Source organism: Carcharhinus amblyrhynchos, chromosome 10, assembly GCF_965287045.1.
Source record: "Carcharhinus amblyrhynchos chromosome 10, sCarAmb.v2.hapA, whole genome shotgun sequence".
NCBI lineage: Eukaryota > Metazoa > Chordata > Chondrichthyes > Carcharhiniformes > Carcharhinidae > Carcharhinus > Carcharhinus amblyrhynchos.
Window position 1 is genome coordinate 105,475,970 of NC_137333.1, and position 17,457 is coordinate 105,493,426.

The following is a 17,457-nucleotide window of genomic DNA, read 5'->3' on the forward strand; positions in this document are numbered from 1 at the left end:
TCAGGTAGACCAAATGGCCTGTTTCTGTGTTGCAATTCTGTGAACACTGCTTTCCGAGTCCACTGGAAAAGAAATAAAACATAGAACAGTACAGGCCCTTCGGCCCTTGATGTTGTGCTGAGCTACATCCGAACCCAAGATCAAGCTATCCCACTCCCTATCATTCTGGTGTGCTCCATGTGCCTATTCAATAACCACTGGAAAGTTCCTGAAGTGCCCGACTCCACTATCACAGCAGGCAGCGCATTCCACACCCCAGCCACTCTGAGTAAAGAATCTACCTCGGACATCCCTCCTATATCTCCCAAAATGAACTTTATAGTTATGCCCCTAGTAACAGCTACATCCGCCCGAGGAAATAGTCTCTGCATGTCCACTCTATCTATCCACAGATCTCTGAAGGTTGCCACTCAAGTGGACAGAGCTGTGAAGAAGGTTTAAAGTGTGTTAGCGTCTATTTACAGGGGGTTTGAGTTTAAGCGTCGCAGGGTCATGCTGCAACTGTACAGGACCTTGGTGAGACCACATTTGGAATATTGTGTAAATGGGAGGGGGGAGTGAGGGTGGTAGCAATGGAGCAACGTGAAGGTAGTTTGTGTAAAGAGGATGTTGGACAGGGCACGGTACCAGCTCAGTTCCTTCTGAGCCAAGAATCACAAGGACTGTAAGAGTTTATATGAAGCATGGCTCTGTGTGGGTATTCCTCGTGACCTGAACTACAGCTGCAACAACACATGAATCATTTCCTCTCCTTGGACTGCGGCTGAAACCGGGAACACTGGGGCTTTTCTCCTCACCTCACCCCAAGACTTCACACAGCAGACAACTGTGGAGCAGCAAAGGGAAAAAAACTGCCTCCAAGAGTCTCGGGAAGATGATCAATCCTTCACATGCCACTTTTCTTCTCTGAAGTTCGCTCTTGTGTTGAGCTGCCCAACAGCATAATTAACCAATTGATGTTGAAGCTGGAAGTGATGTTTTCATTGGCTCTCACCTGACTTCCAATCGTGGTTGAACTCAGGAAATGCAACACAAACTGGTCCCAAATGCCTCAACGGCAACATTTTTTCCTCAGCCACCACATTCCTCTCTCCTTCTCAAAAGACGAGATGTTAAATGATGGCCTCATCTGCCCTGCGCTCAGTTCTGGATACCCCACCTGAGAATAGGGAGACTGGTCTTCCAGACAGTGCAGACCAAATTCACTAGAGGGATACTGGGCCGATAAGGGTCAAATCATGTTTGCACAGACGGGGCTTGCGTTCCTTTGAATGTAGAAGTTTAAGGGGTGATCTAACTGAGGTATTTAGGGGTAGCACTGTGGTTATCTGCCCCCTGAGGCTGGAGGCCAAATCAACATTTCAACATCAAGATTGTTCAACTTTTGTTTGGTAAATGGTATTACCACAGGCAAGGCAAGGGTTAGTTTAAACAGCACAAATTCTCCTCCCTCTACTTGTCCAGAAATACAAAGGTGTTTTGATTTGTTTCCCGTTTTACAGATGGTGGCACTTTCCCAACCACCACCAGCCACATCATCTCCCCCCACCCAGTTTTGGCATTAACCAATTTTCAAGCGTTAGTTTAGTCCGAGGAGGGTTGCAACGTTCCCTCCTTTGCATTCATACAGTGAAAGAGGAATCAATAAAAAACCGGTTTGCAGTGCAGAGACCACCAAGGAAATGAATTGTGTCACGTGAGTTTCAGGGTGCAGAATTAAAGTCCAGTGAGGTCTTCCTTCATGGAGGTCGATGAGCTACAAACTAACGCTGGGTGATTCACTCTTCCAGTAGTGTTAACACCACACAATCAAATAGGCATGCAGAGATGAATTAGTGTTGCAGGTGACGGCACAGAGGTTCCAGTAGAAGCACTGTAGATGGGGTCAGGTATTCAAACTGGACAGAACACCTTTTCTATGAGGCTGCTTGTAACCTGGTAAACAGCAGACTGACTTTACAGTTCCACAAGGAAATTAACGGTTCCATAAGCTAGGGGTCCATGTCACATAACTCCCACCTCACCAATTCAGCTTTAGCAAGGGATGAGACACCCTCAGGTGGGTTCCTGAGATAGTTAAACAGCCCAATTAATAAGAATTGAAAGAAGGTTACAGGGTCTTTTGTCCTCGCAGGCAAGTAGACTCTAGTTGGCCAACCTGGATTATGAAATGCAGACGGCCTTTATATATCTCCCTTCGAATTTAGTCTGTGCAATGGAGGGTCATTGGCGTCTCAAGGACAACAAGGTGCAAGCTTCTTCGATGCTGCTAGATTGCTCCTTTTGTTCGAGGATCACGGACAGTTATAGATTCAGCCATTTTTAGACGTCTTCCTCTAGCTTTCAAAATTTTAGAACTACCTAAGAAGATAGAGATATATATGTACTTATAATAAAAATATATCAGGTGAGGTCTTAAAGTGCCCTCATAGTATTAAGGTCTATGGAGTCCAAGGTGGGTAAATGAAGCTGAGATACCATCAGCCATAATTTAGCGAAATGTTGGAAAAAGTTCAAGGAGTAAACGTTTTAATGTTCCTATATCCCCCTCATATGGGTGCAAAAGATCCAACTACACAATCCCAAGAACAGCAGGGTAGCTCTCTTGATGTTCTGGTCAATATTTATCAGCCAACTAACTTCACAACATGACTGTTCACTGCCAGTGCCTTGGGTCAATTAACTGCATTAAAAAAGTTGCCCTAACTCAAGCTCTTCTTTTAAAAATTCCTTGTCTGGTTTAAAAAGAAAATACACTAACAAATACAGTACAAGTTGAAACAAACTGATATTTAACAACAATAACCTCAAAAATACATTTAAAATTACACACTTCCTAATACATAGATAGATACTGATATATTCTCAATATTAATTCTATACGACAATGGCACCAGCTTATAGATGTGATAGGCATGTGATTTTCTTAAAGTATATGCCATAGCATATTTAAAATTAGATCTTTATGCTAAACGGTTTAAGATTAACACAGCACAGACAGATAATTTCATTCAACATTCATCTCAGAACAACAGTTGAAAAATATAACCCACTTGTAATGATATCCATAAGAAATAGGAGCAGGAGTCGGCCATCTAGCCCTTCGAGCCTGCCCCGCCATTCAATAAGATCATGGCTGATCTGAAGTGGATCAGTTCCACTTTCCCGCTGACTCCCCATAACCCTTAATTCCCTTGTCTATCAGAAACCTATCTACCCGTGACTTAAATACATTTAGCGAGGTAGCCTCCACCACTTCAATGGGCAGAGAATTCCAGAGATTCACCACCCTTTGAGTGAAGAAGTTCCTCCTCAACTCCGATCTAAACTGCGTTCCCCCCCCCCCCCTTTATCTTGAGGCTGTGCCCTCTAGTCCTGCTATCCTTTCTAAGCGGGAAGAATCTCTCTACCTCTACCCTATCCATCCCTTTCATTATCTTATACGTCTCTATAAGATCCCCCCTCAACCCTCTAAACTCCAATGAGTACCGACCCAGTCTATTTAGTCTCTCTTCATAGTCCAACCCCCTCATCTCCGGTATCAGCCTAGTGAACCTCCTCTGCACTCCCTCCAAGGCCAATATATCCTTGCGCAAGTGCGGCGACCAAAACTGCACACAGTGCTCCAGCTGTGGTCTCACCAGTGCCCTGTACAGTTGCAGCAAGATCTCCCTGCTTTTATATTCTATCCCCCTCGCTATAAAGGACAACATCCCATTCGCCGTCTAGATCACCTGCTGCACCTGCAGACTGGGTTTTTGCGACTCATGCGCAAGGACCCCCACGTCCCTCTGCACCGTAGCATGCTGCAGCTTTTCTCCCTTTAAATAGTAATCCCTCCAACTATCATTTCTGCCAAAGTGGATAACCTCACACTTGCTAACATTATACTCCATCTGCCAGGTCCTCACCCACTCGCTCAGCCTATCCAGATCCCTCTGCAGACTTTCCACACCCTCCGCGCAATTTGCTTTTCCACTCCTCTGTGTCATCAGCAAATTTTGTCACCCTACACACAGCCCCCTCCTCCAGATCATCTATATAAATGGTAAATGGCTGAGGCCCCAGCACCGATCCCTGCGGCAGTCCACTAGTCACCAACCGCCAATCAGAATAGCACCCATTGAAATCCACAGCTGTAAACTATCATACCCACACCAATGAAATCGTTAAAAAAAAGACCAAAGTTTCAGCCAAGACAGACAACTCAGGTTGTGTACTGGAGACATGATACATGGGACAGACTTCGGTTAAAAATGAACAGAGCAGTGTGATCTCTTCCATGGCTGCTGCTTCTCTCTGTTTCCCACACTAGGTCTACCACATCGTTACTGAAGCATACATTAATACAGCATTGCTCCAGTGAGCCAATAGGAATAAATAAAATACATAACAGATTCTGCACAATAAACAAATCTTCACCTCCTCTTGGTGTTCTGATCTCCTCAATTTAACTACTCTATGAACAATATGTTTTATGCACAAAAAAAATACTTTTCACTGTATACCAACACATGTGTACGTGTGACAATAATAAATCAATTCAATAAGGCATTCAAATCAACTGCCCAGAAGAAACAAAGGACTCAGGAACTGACAATGACATACACACCTATGCTGGCTGCAGTTTGGGCTTACCGCAGGATTTTGAGTTAGAAGCAAGAAGTCATGAAACTGAATCCCGATTTCAGGACTCTGGATACACGTGGCACTTGACCTCTGGAACCAGGTTCTCGAATACAAGGCTCAAGGACTGCACATCAGTCTGGTCAAACTGTTCAATAATTTGATATTTTTCGGTGAAGTCAATGAGTGAAAAAGACAAGTGCCTCATTGGCCTCCATTGCATAAAACCGACCTGTTCAGTCTCTTGCAGGATGTCACTAAGGCTTTGTTGAGGTGCGGGAGGCTGGTAGCACCCGCCTTCACTGCCTCCAGGTCTAACACATAGCTCGCCTTCAAATATTCATGGGACATGGTGGTCAGCCCATTGGTTGCACTGTGTGGAGAAAGAATCAAAAAGAATAGATCAACTGTTGCAATAACCAACTCTTGGCAATTCAAATATTCATATCCTGGATCTGCTCACTTACTACTTTCTTTTTATTTGTCACAAGTAGGCTTACATTAACCCTGCAACGCAGTCACTGCAAAAATCCCGCAGTCGCCACACTCTGGCACCTGTTCGGGTACACTAAGGGAGAATTTAGCACAGCCAATCCACCTAACCAGCACATTTTTCAGACTATGGGAGGAAACTGGAACACCCGGAGGAAACCCATGCAGAAGTGGGAAGAACGTGCAAACTCTACACGGACAGTGGCTCAAGCCAGGAATCGAATCCAGTTCCCTGGCACTGAGAGGCATCAGCGCTAACAACTGTGCCACTGTACCACCCTTAAGGACTCTAACAACGATTGTGACTTGCAGACCGAGTTGACAATTTTACTCTTCTGAAGCTTTTAGCTGCCGCTGGTCTTTCCAAATACAGGTGGCACTGCGATGTCAGAAGGTTCTGTGTTTTGAACATAGAACACTACAGCACAAACAGGCCCTTCGGACCACGAGTTGCGCCGATCACTTCTATACCTACTAAGCCATAGACCTATCTATAACCCCCAATCCCATTAGATTCCATATACTCATCCAGTAGTCTTTTAAAAGGCCCCAGCGAGTTCGCCTCCACCACCACCGACGGCAGCCGATTCCATTCACTCACCACCCTCTGAGCGAATATCTTACTCCTAACATCTCCTCTGTACTTGCTTCGCTGCACCTTAAATCTGTGTCCTCTTGTAGCGACCATTTCAGCCCCGGGAAAGAGCCTCTGAGAGGTTTATAAGATGTTGAGAGGAATAGATAGGGTGGATTCTATCAGGTTGCCTCTCAACCTTCGTCTCTCCAGGAAGAAGAGTCCCAGCTCCCTCAACCTATCTTCATAAGGCATGCCTCCCAATCCAGGCAACATCCTTGTAAATCTCCTCTGCATCCTTTCAATAGCTTCCACGTCCTTCCTATAGTGAGGCAACCAGAACTGCGCACAGTACTCCAAGTGGGAAAGCAAGGTCTCGACATCGCTAGCTGGACCAGCATTGATTTCCCGTCTGGAACAGCCCGAGACAGTGATGGCAAGCCATCTTGAACGCTGAAGTCCATGTGATGCAGGTATATCCAGATAGTTGTTTAGAATTTATCATTCATAATCATTACAAATCATTTGAGCTCTGCTCTCATGTTACATATCACAATGCATCCACTGTGGAAATCCACTCCACTGAATGTTAATCTTGTGTAATGGCCCTAAACCATTAATAAAACCTATTTCCTTTACCTGTCTGTTGCTCCATCTTGCGCTACGGGTGAAAGGCAAGTGCCAGCACTGCCACTGAAGCTGGCAGAGGCAGAGCGAGGGGGCAATGGCGGTTTCTCATCTTCACCATCTACAAAAGGAAGGAAAAAACACAAATGTACAATTGCCCCCAAGGCGAAGAAGGGAATCAGACATCGTGACTTAAGATGGATCTGCTACAGCCCCAACTGGGAGAAGGGGTAAAATAAGTTGGAGGTGTTTATGAATTCCAAAACTTAGAACCTAGGCAGCTGAACAACCACCAATGGTGGTGCAATTAAAGAAATGAGGAGCAGTGAGACCATGCAGGAAAACAAGTACGAGAACCTTAAAATCTACACTGGCCAACGAATTGGTTTGCAAGCACGGGGGCGAAAGGTAAAAATGGGTCATTGTGCCACTTGAACACAATGTAGTAGAGTTTTGGAGGAATTGAAGCTCAGGACAGCAACAGAATAGATTAAAAATATCCAACGCCAAGGTGAGGGGTTCAGAGGCAGATGAGGGCAACATTGCTCAAGTGGAAGGAGACAGTGATAGCATCAAGGGGTGACCTCAAGTGTGACTGCAAAGTAAAATACAAAGCCAGCGTACAAACATACATTTGTTATGGTGAGGGATAGGGTCTGTGCAGAAGAATTGAGTTTATGGCTGACAGATGACAATGGCTTTTGTCTTCCAAATATTCAGAGGCAATTATTGCTCAATGTTGACCAGGCAATGAGACAATTAATAGACATACTGGCAAGGTTCACAGTAATGGTACAACTCGGTGACATTGGGACACAACTGGGACCCTATACAGTCAGACAAACTGTTTTCTCAACAAGTGAGAGAGAATTGGAAGAGGGTCAGATAGAGACCCAGGGGTTCTTCAGAGGGCACAGTGCAGGACTAAGATCATTTTAATGATTCCCAGGCAACTAGTGGTGATGGCAGAGCTGTTGACGGCGTGACTGATGGGGGAGAGGCAGGCAGCGCGATAGCCCTGGTGGGGGAGAGAGGGGCAACGGCCCTGGCAGCAGAGGAGACAGCGGCAGCAACCCAGTTCAGGACAGCGAGACATCCAGAGCTGCAGGTAAAGTGAGCTGCCAGAAGAGGCAAAGGAGAAGTGGAGCACATTGATGAGTACAATCTCAGAGGGGCTTTGCAAGGCGGTTAATTTTGGGGGTTTACGCAGCTAGTGAATATATTTGTATGTCTCTGACATCAAGTGGTTGAATGCATAAAGGAGGCAGCATCGCTCCTCGCAGTGAAGACAACAGGAAAGTCAGCCTTTAGATCTTAATAATGTCGGTGATATTGCATAGATATAGCTATTAAAGACTTGTTTTCGTTTTATTTCTGTGTTTGCCCCAATTTTGCAGCAAAAAAGGCATCTACCTCTTGGGAATGTTTGGGGTTCCCTGATGCTCGTGGGAGCTCTCTTGGGGTTCCATGGCTCTAAGTTTGGAAAACCTTGTGCTAACAGGTTGGATAAATTACCAATGAACCGAAAAGCAATTTGCTAACTTTGCAATACTCTTTTTCTAAAATAGTTTCTCAAGTCTTTGCAAGAGAAGGGGCAAGTCAGCCTGTTGACTGAGGGCAGCGATTTAAAATGAGTTGTGAAGGTTTTTGTGGAAACTGAAGGTGACAGAGCCAGAGGAAAGGGAATCACACATCAGGCAGTGCAGGAAGCAGGAAGGGAAGATGGGCAATCAGCCGTTCCGAGAGAGAGGGATCAGGCAATGAGTGGGATAAGCTCACAGACAGCTCGGATATTTTAAGTCACACATAGAACATGGAGCTTGATGAATTTGAGACACAGTAGGGTGCAATTTTATTTGGAGTATTTTCTATTTGGACAAGAGTCAGATACTGAAAAAGCTTTAAAATCAGGTTGTAGAGATGGAGTTACATATTGATTAATAGTTATCAGTTTCGAAATATCAGCTCCCACTGACTTGAGGAAGCCAGTCCATGCTCACAACAGCCAGTCAGTTCTCACCTCCCAAAAATAGGTTACCTGAGTAGTCCTTGTCCTCGACTGCCTCTTTCTTGTCCTCCCTCTCTACAGGGTACAGCAGCGTGCTGACCAGACCCTGGTTCGGCTGGAGGTAGGATGTGATGAGTTCAGTCAGTGTTTTGAAACGTCTCACCTGCACACCTTGAGAAGTCTGTTTAAATGGAAATCACAAGATTATCACCAAGGTCATTCCACTCCAAACCAATAGCTACATTATTCCGCTGAACATCCTCAATTTTGGTGCACAGATAACACTGTGCGCACAGGGCCTTGATCTTTGGTTTTGCACGCTGACTGAGTGCAGTCTGCATGGGAACATACAGGTTGCTGCACAGCACACAGCTGAGAGGATACACTGCTCTCCATTCCATCTGGCAGGACGACAGTCGGCTATAACTTGCATGGGCAGTGAAGAGCCACATTTGCCAAGCAGCTACCTTCCTAGTTTGGCCCTTCATGTAAATTTCTCAGTACATTTGATGTAAGAATGTTACTAAAGCACCAGCTGGATACTTGGTACTTTTCCATTGTGAAGAGCCATCAAAGCTGATTCTAGCTTTTATGATTCTACAATTTGCCCCTACGCTTTGATGTACGCAGGCACAGATACAATGGGCTAAACAGCCTTTTTCTGTACTGCAAGTCCCTCTGAACCCACGTTTCTTGGATGTTAGCTCAACTAGATTTAATTTAAAAGGACATTGAAGTTGTCATGGTGGGATTTTTTTGAAGCATCATGATTCTGGAGATTACACAGTATTGACAGCACAGAAACAGGCCATTTGGCCCAACATGCCAGTGTTTATACACCACCTGCGTCTCCTCTCACCCAACTGTATTTATATATTATTTTGTTCATTTCTCCTGTTTGTCTAGCTTTCCCTTAAGTGCATCTCGAGCTCTGACATTCCCACAAGGCTAGGAATTCTGCAGTTAGTACTCACTATCCAAAGCCAGACGGCACAGTGGTTAGCACTGCCTCATAACCCCAGAACCTGGGTTTGGTTCCCAGTTTGGATCACTGTCTGTGCAGAATCTGCATATTCTGCCCCTGTCTGTGCACATTTCCTTCCACACTTCAAAAGACATGCTGGTTAGGTGCATGGGTCATGCTACATTCTCCCTCAGCGTACCCGAACAGGCGTCGGATGTGGCAACTCAGGGATTTTCACAGTAACTTCATTGCAGAGTTAAAGTAAGTCGACTTGCGACACAAATGAATAAACTTTAGAAACTTTAAAACTAACTGTACTTGGCGGTACGTGTGCACCAATTATACTTGGCAGGCCTGATTGTGAAAATGGCCAAGAAAGTGACAGGACAGGTTGAAAATGCACAGGATCCTGGGATTTATCAATGGGTAGTAAAGTATAAAAGCAAGGAAGATATGGTGAACCCTTATAAAACACTGAGTCAGCCTTATCTGCATCCAGCTCAAGATGGCCTTCAGGAAGGGTGTAAATGCTTTAGACAGGCTTCAGAAAAGATGGATGAGAATGGTTTGAGAGATTAGGGGTTAAATGGAAGGGTTGGAGAAGCTGGGGCCATTCTGCTTAGAGAATACAAGACTGAGAGAAGAATTAATCAAGGTGTTTCAATCATGAAGGATCCAAGTGGAGCAGCTGATGACCTTTGTACAGTGGGAACAGTTTAAGAACCAAAGGACATAGATTCAATGTGAACGGCAAAAGAACGACAGGCAACATGAGGGAAAAGCTTTTTAATTCGGCAATTGATTAGGATCTGGAATGCACTGCCTGCATGTAATGGAGTGAGGTTCATTCCTGTTTTCAAGGGCCATTGGAAAGCAACTGAAGAGGTTACAAGAAGGACAAGGAATGAGACTGAGTTGCCCTTGCAACACAACAGGTCAAGTGATATGATTCTATATAATAGGTCAACTGCATGATACTCCATACAGCACAGGAGACAATCATCCAGCCCATTCCGTCTGTGCTAGCTCTTAAAGAATTGTCCAATCAGACCCACTCCCTTCCCCTTCCCTGTAGCAATGCAAATATTACACTTTGCAGTACTGATCTAACTTCATTTTGATCAGTTACTTTTCAGAATCTGCCTCCCAACACCTTCAGGTACCGAATTCTAGGACATTATTTGATTTTTATCTGACTGTCACACGCATTAACGTACAGTGAAAAGTATTGTTTCTTATGCATTGTACAGACAAAGCATACCATTCTTAGAGAAGGAAAGGACAGAGTGCATAATGTGTTACAAGCCAAGTTGTTGTTGATCTGAACACTCAAACTTGAAACTTTTGACCATTTCCACTTCATCCACGTTGATAGAGACAGGGATATGTCCTTCACTACACTTCCTAAAGTCGATGACTATTTCCTTGATTTTGTTGACATTGAGGGAGAGATCGACAGACAGACTCTATATACCAAAATTCCCAGCTCCCTAATGGGTCGTCTCCAACTTGTTCTTATGTTTAAATTGGAACAGAAATACGAGGTTGTAAAAACTTGGAACATTTTGTTCCAAATGTGACGTTTAAATAGACCGTATTTCTTTCAATTCAAGTTCAAATATGATTCAATTTATTATTGTCACATGCACTGGGATACAGTGAAAAGTACTGTTTCTTGCATGCTATACAGACAAAGCATACCATTCACACAGTACAGAGGGGAGAAGGAAAGGAGAGGGTTCAGAATTTAGTTTTACAATCGTAACTAGGGTGTGGAGAAAATCTGCTTAGTAAAAGGTGGGTCCATTGAAAACTCTGGCAGCAGCAGGGAAGAAGCTGTTCTTATGTCATTTGATATGTGTTCTCAGACTTTTACATATTTTTCCCGACAGGAGAAGATGGAGGAGAGAGCGTCCGGGCTGCATGGGGTCCTTAATTATGCTGGCTGCTTTGCCAAAGAAGCAGGAAGTGTAGACAGACTCAATGGATGGGAGGCTGGTTTGTGTGATGGATTGGGCTTCATTCACAACCCTTTGTAGTTTATTGAGGTCTTGGGCAAAGCAGAAGCCCATACCAAGATGCGATACAACCAGAAAGGATACTTTCTATGGTGCACCTGTAAAAGTTGGTGAGAATTGCAGCAGACGTGCCAAATTTCCTTAGCCTCCTGAGAAAGTGAAGACACTGGTGAGTTTGATAGTGTTGGCGTGGAGGGACCAGGACAGGTTGTTAATGATATGACACTTAAAAACTTGAAGCTCTCAAACATTTCCACCGCATCCCCATTGATGTAGACAGGGGCATGTTCTCCACCACTTCCTGAAGTCAATAACAATTTCCTTTATTTTACTGACATCAAGGAAGGGATTATTGTCATTGCACCAGTTCACCAGATTCTCTCTCATTCCTGTACTCTATCTCACCATTGAGATCCAACCCACTACGGTGGTGTCGTCAGCAAACTTGAAAATTGAGTTGGAAGGGAATTTAACCACACAGTCAGTCATCGGTGTATAAAGAGTATAGGAGGGGGCTGAGAACACAGGCTTCTAAGGCACATGTGTTGAGGATGATCGTGGAGGAGGTGTTATTGCCTATTCTTGCTGATTACGGTCTGTGGGTGAGGAAGTTCAGTATCCAAACACAGGAGGAGAGCTGAGGCCCAGGTCATGGAGTTTGGAGAAGAGTCTCATGGGAATAATGGTATTGAGGGCTGAGCTGTAGTCAATTAATAGGAATGTGATACAGATGTTTTTATTATTTAGGTGTTCCAGGGTTGAATGCAGGGTCAGGGAGATGGCATCTGCTGTGGACCTGCTGCAGCAGTAGGCAAACTGTAGTGGACTCAGGGAATCTGGCAGGCCAGAATCAATTTGTGCTATGACTAGCCTTCCAAAACACTCCATAATGATAAACGTCAAATCCACCTGCCAATAGTCATTAAGGCACGCTGCTTGGTTTTCCTTTGGTACAAGGATGATTTTCATCGTCTTGAAGCAGATAGGGACTTCAGATTGGTGTAAAGAAAGGTTGAAAATGTCTGTGAATACCCTCACCATCTGGACCACGCAGGATCTGAGTGCTCACCGGGGTTCCCCTTCTGGGACAGTCGCTTTCAATGGGTTGATCTTCGAGAAGGCTGTTCTGACATTTGCAATGGTGACCTCGGATGTAGGTTCATCCGAGGCTTCCAGGGTGGAGGGCATGCTCTCGCTGACCTCTTGCTCAAAGTGGGTATAGAATGCATTGAGCCAGTGACTTTACATGCCTTCACCTTGTAGCTTGTTATGCTGTGCAGACCTTGCCACAGTCAGTGGGAGTCCATGTAGCTAGCCTGGGATTCTAGGTTGGCCCAGTATTGTCTCTTGGCATCTTTGATAGTTCTCTGTAGATCGTATCTGGATTTCTTGAATCGGTCACAGTCACCTGGCTTGAACACCTCCGACCTGGACTTCAGCAGGCAGTGGATATCTCCATGGTTTCCAGTTGAGAAACACACAGATTCTTCTACACACTTGCAAATGAAGTCTGTTACTGTGGCGGAGTACTAGTTCTGGCTGGTCATGGAGTCATGAAGAGGGGCATGTGATTCTGTGGTAGGGGGTCAGACTGAAAACCAAGTGCCAGCTTTCTCATGCCTGGGCACAAAAAGGAGCAGCCAGGCAGACTTCTCAGACTCACTGAGACAACAGCTGCTGGGAACGGCGAGGAGAAAGATTGTTGTGTGTTCACCACCAGGCAGAATGAAAGTGGGAGCTGGTTTTCTGGTCAAAGATACAGACTTGCAGAAATTTGAAGGCACTGAAAGATCTTCCCCAGGATGGACCAGAGGAGCAGTCACTGCTGTTGGAAGTTGGCTCAGGCGTCATCAAAAGACTGAAGGAAACTATGTTCAACAGACACCAGAATTAAAACTCAGTGAAACTGGCAGAAGCAAACCTGTTGGAAGCTGGGAGTAACTTTAGACTGATTCTTGTATATTCTCTGGAGAATTTAAAGTTTATTTATTAGTGTCACAATAGGCTTACATTAACACTGCAATGAAGTTACTGTGAAAATCCCCTAGCTGCCACACTCTGGTGCCTGTTTGGGTACACAGATGGAAAATTTAGCATGGCCAATGCACCTAACCACGTCTTTCGGATTGTGGGAGAAAAACAGAGCAAACCAACTCAGATATGGGGAGAACCTGCAAACTCCAGTGACCCAAGTCAGGAATTGAAATTGGACCCTTAGCACTGTGGGGCAGCAGTGCTAACCACTGTGCCATCACCCCTATTCAATTCAATGTAGTGTACAAATGTGACATGATGTGTGTTTTGGGGCATGTCAGAAGGGAGTCTGACATACTATGTAACATGCTTCACTATATTAGTTACACATGAAGTAATATTTAGACAATGTTGATTTGATTTTGTTACAGCCGAACGCTTAAAATAGCATAGCTTATGTCCTGTGATCCATGCGAATCAGTAAAAGGGAATTTACATTTTTTTTTAAACAAATTAACCATTTCTATGGGCACCAGAGTTTTCAGATCAAATAGCACTGCGAAGAGAATCTTTTTGTGATAGGGCAAAACATTTTATATCTTTGTTTACGGGAGGTAGGTCAGCATTGATAGCCCATCTTGAACTGTTCTCGTGTAGGTAGAGAGAACCGCCTTGCACCACTGCAGCCTGTGGTGTAGATGCAGTCAGTGCATTGTAGGAAGAGTGTTCCAGGATTCTGACCAAGGAATGGTGATATATTTCCAAATCAGGCTGGCATATAGTTTGGAGAGGAACTTGCAGGTAGTGGCGTTTTGAATTGTCTGCTTCCCTTGTCATTTACAGGTGGTAGAGATTGCAGGTTTGAAAGATGCTGTCAAAAGCCGTGGTGAAAGCATTTTGTAGATGGTACATATTGCTGCCACATTGGTGGTGGAGGGAGTGAATGTTTGAGATGATGGATGGGATGCCAATCAAGCAGGCTGCTTTTATCTGGACCGTGTCAAGCATCAAGTGTTGCTTTAACTGCATTTATCCATGCAAGTGGAGAGTTTGCCATCACGCTCCTGACTTGTGCCCTGTAGATGATGGACAGCCTTTGGAGGAGTCAGGAAGTGAGGTGAGCTACTGTCACAGAATTTCCAGCCTCTGACCTGCTCTTGTGGCCACAGTATTTACATGGCTGATCCAGTTCAGTTTCTGATTAACCCCGCAAGAAATTGAAAGTGGGGGATTCAGCACAAGTATTGCCATTGAATGTCATGGGGAGTTATTTAGGTTCTCTCTTGTTGGAGACGACCATTGCTTGGCGCTTAAATGGCAAGTCATAGTCACGCCACACATCAATTCAAGCTTGATTATCATCCATATGCAACAAGCAAACCAGCCACATCAGTCTGTTTGCCATCTCTTACCTGTACTGCCAGAAAATCATCTTCATCAGGTAAGATTCTGTAAGTGTGAACATGCTTCTGATACCTGAAAGGGAGAGAAAACAATCTGTTAATTTGTTCTTATGCAAGTTGGATAAATGATGTGGAGATGCCAGCGTTGGACTGGGGTGGGCACAGTAAGAAGTCTCACAACACCAGGTTGAAGTGCAACAGGTTTATTTGGTAGCAGAAGCTTTCAGAGCACTGCTCCTTCATCAGGTGAGTGTGAGGTGGGTTCACAAACAAAGCATATATAGACATAGACTCAACTGCATGATAATGGTTGGAATGCAAGTCTTTAAAGGTGCAGACAATGCGAGTGGAGAGAGGGTTGAGCACAGGTTAAACAGGTGTGAAATGCCTCAGGCCAAGACATTTAGTAGGATTTTGCAAGCTTAAGCAAGTCACAGGGGCTACAGATATAGGTGTGACATGAACCCAAGATCCTGATTGAGGCCGTCCTCATATGCAGGTAACTTGGCTATCAGTCTCTGCTCAGCGATTCTGCATTGTCGTGTCTTGAAGGCCACCTTGGACAGCTCTTACCCAAAGATCAGAGGCTGAATGCCCATGACTGTTGAAGTCTTCCCCAACAGGAAGACAATACTCCTGCCTGGAGATTGTCAAGCGGTGTCCGTTTATCTGTTGTTGTAGCATCTGCATGGTCTCCCCAATGTACCATGCCATCATGAGGTTAGCCACAGGCTTGCAGTACAGTGAAGTGCTGAGGGGACAGTCCTTGATGGAGATGCGTGTCCAAGAATGAAATCAATTCTTGAGTAGTCCATACTAAGTCTGATGGTGAGATGGAACTTGACAACATGGTGTTGTCATCATGTGGTTCCATGGCACACAACAGCCATGGGAACCAAATACGCACCTCAACATGCCAACATCTTCATGCACGGGTTTGAACAAGATCTCTTTACCCCACAGGACCTTCAACCGATGCAATACACTATATACATCAATGTCATTTTCTTCCTTTGGACTCAGGGCGAACAATCACTTAAACAACTACATGATGACAATACTCCAGTTCTCCAGCTTACACCCTAAACATAAAGCCACCATCACCTATGGACAAGCCCTCCATTTACACACGATCTGCTCAGATGAGGAAGATCACAAAAGACACTGAAAGACATTCTCATAATGGCGAGGATATGGCGCTCGACTCATCAATCAACAGTTCCAATGCGCCACAGCGAAAAACCGCACCACCTCAAACAAACAGTCCGTTGTTCACAACAAACCACCCAGCCTTCAGGAGAACAGTAACCACAGCAATTCTGCCATGGCAATCTCTGCAAGACATGCCGGACCATTGACACGGATGTCATCATCTCATGCGAGGACACCATCCACCAGGTACACGGCACATACACTTGCAATTCGCCAATGTTATTACCTGATACGCTGCAGGAAGGATGTGCCAATGGCGAGACCATGCAGACGCTGTGACAATGGATGAATGAACATCGCTTGACCATCACCAGGCAGGAGTGATCCCTTCCTGTCAGGGAACACTTCAGCAGTCACAGGCATTCGGCCTCTGATTTTTGGGTAAGCATTCTTCAAGGTGGCTTTTAAGACACACAACACAGAATCGCCAAACAGAAAGCCAAGTTCTGCACACACAAGGATGGCCTCAACCGGGATCATGCCACACTATCTGTAACCCCACCCCCCCACAACTTGCCTGGACTTGTAAAATCTTACAAACTGTCTTGGCATCAGGAATTTTGCAGCTCTTTAACCTGTGCTTAACCCTCTTTCCACTCACATTGTCTGCACCTGTAAAGATTTGATTGCCTGTAAAGACTCGCATTCCAACCAAGATCTCATCATTGAGTTTGTGTCTATATATGCCCTGTTTGTGAACCCAACTCTACATTCACCTGATGAAGCGGCAAAGCTCGTGATACCAAATAAACCTGTTGGACTTGAAGTTGGATAAAGTTTAATGGCAGGATAGTCAACAGTTCCAGTCACATGAATGAGTGACTATTTAAATCAGAGATATTTTCAGCAATTTTCAAACTGACACACAGTATTTCGTCCTGAAACTGGAGTTCTGGTGCAGACACTAACAGGACAAAACCTGCCTTACCATGACCCAGCATCACCACAGCAGGTGAGTGATTCATCATAAAATCATCATGGCAGAAGGTGAATTGTGACAACGATACAAATAAAACAAGGAATCATAGTTCATGGCATAGTTGCAGAGTATTTAAATATAAAATAAAGAGATTACACAATTACAAACATTTCAGCAAACAAATAATTACAATTCATTGTCTGAATCAGTGCAGCTCCAACAAAACTCAAAAAAACTCATCACTGAGAAGGACAAAGAAAATTACAGCACAGAACAGGCCCTTCGGCCCTCCAAGCCTATTCGGGACAGAACAGGCCCACATGATTGGCACCATCACCGCAAACGTTCACTCCCTTCACTATCAATACTGGCAGCAGGGTGTAGCATCTACAAGATGCTCTGCAGCAACTCAGCAAGCTTCCTGTGATAGCACCTTCCAAACCCAAGATCTTTTAACACCTAGAAGCACAAGCGCAACAAACACATGGGAATGCCACCCTGTTCACCTCCAGGTCACTGACCATGCCAATTTTTGATTTAATTTAGCTTTGATTCGCTTTATTATCGCCACATGTATTAGTATGTAGTGAGAAGTATTGTTTCTTGCACGCTATGCAGACAAAGCATGCCACGCAGAGAA

General features: G+C 44.7%; 1 protein-coding gene across 2 annotated transcripts in view; it reads right to left on the minus strand.

The window, feature by feature from the left end:
- Positions 1 to 17,457, minus strand: part of inppl1a (inositol polyphosphate phosphatase-like 1a) — a 173,596-nt gene that overhangs the window by 87,860 nt on the left and 68,279 nt on the right. For both annotated transcript variants that reach the window (XM_080197715.1, XM_080197714.1), the window contains exons 2-5: positions 14,696 to 14,759; positions 8,358 to 8,508; positions 6,332 to 6,440; positions 4,859 to 4,999 (exon numbers count right to left, since the gene is read on the minus strand). In XM_080197715.1, coding sequence (XP_080053841.1) covers positions 4,859 to 4,999; positions 6,332 to 6,440; positions 8,358 to 8,508; positions 14,696 to 14,759 — 465 coding nt within the window. The remainder of the gene's footprint in view (positions 1 to 4,858; positions 5,000 to 6,331; positions 6,441 to 8,357; positions 8,509 to 14,695; positions 14,760 to 17,457) is intronic.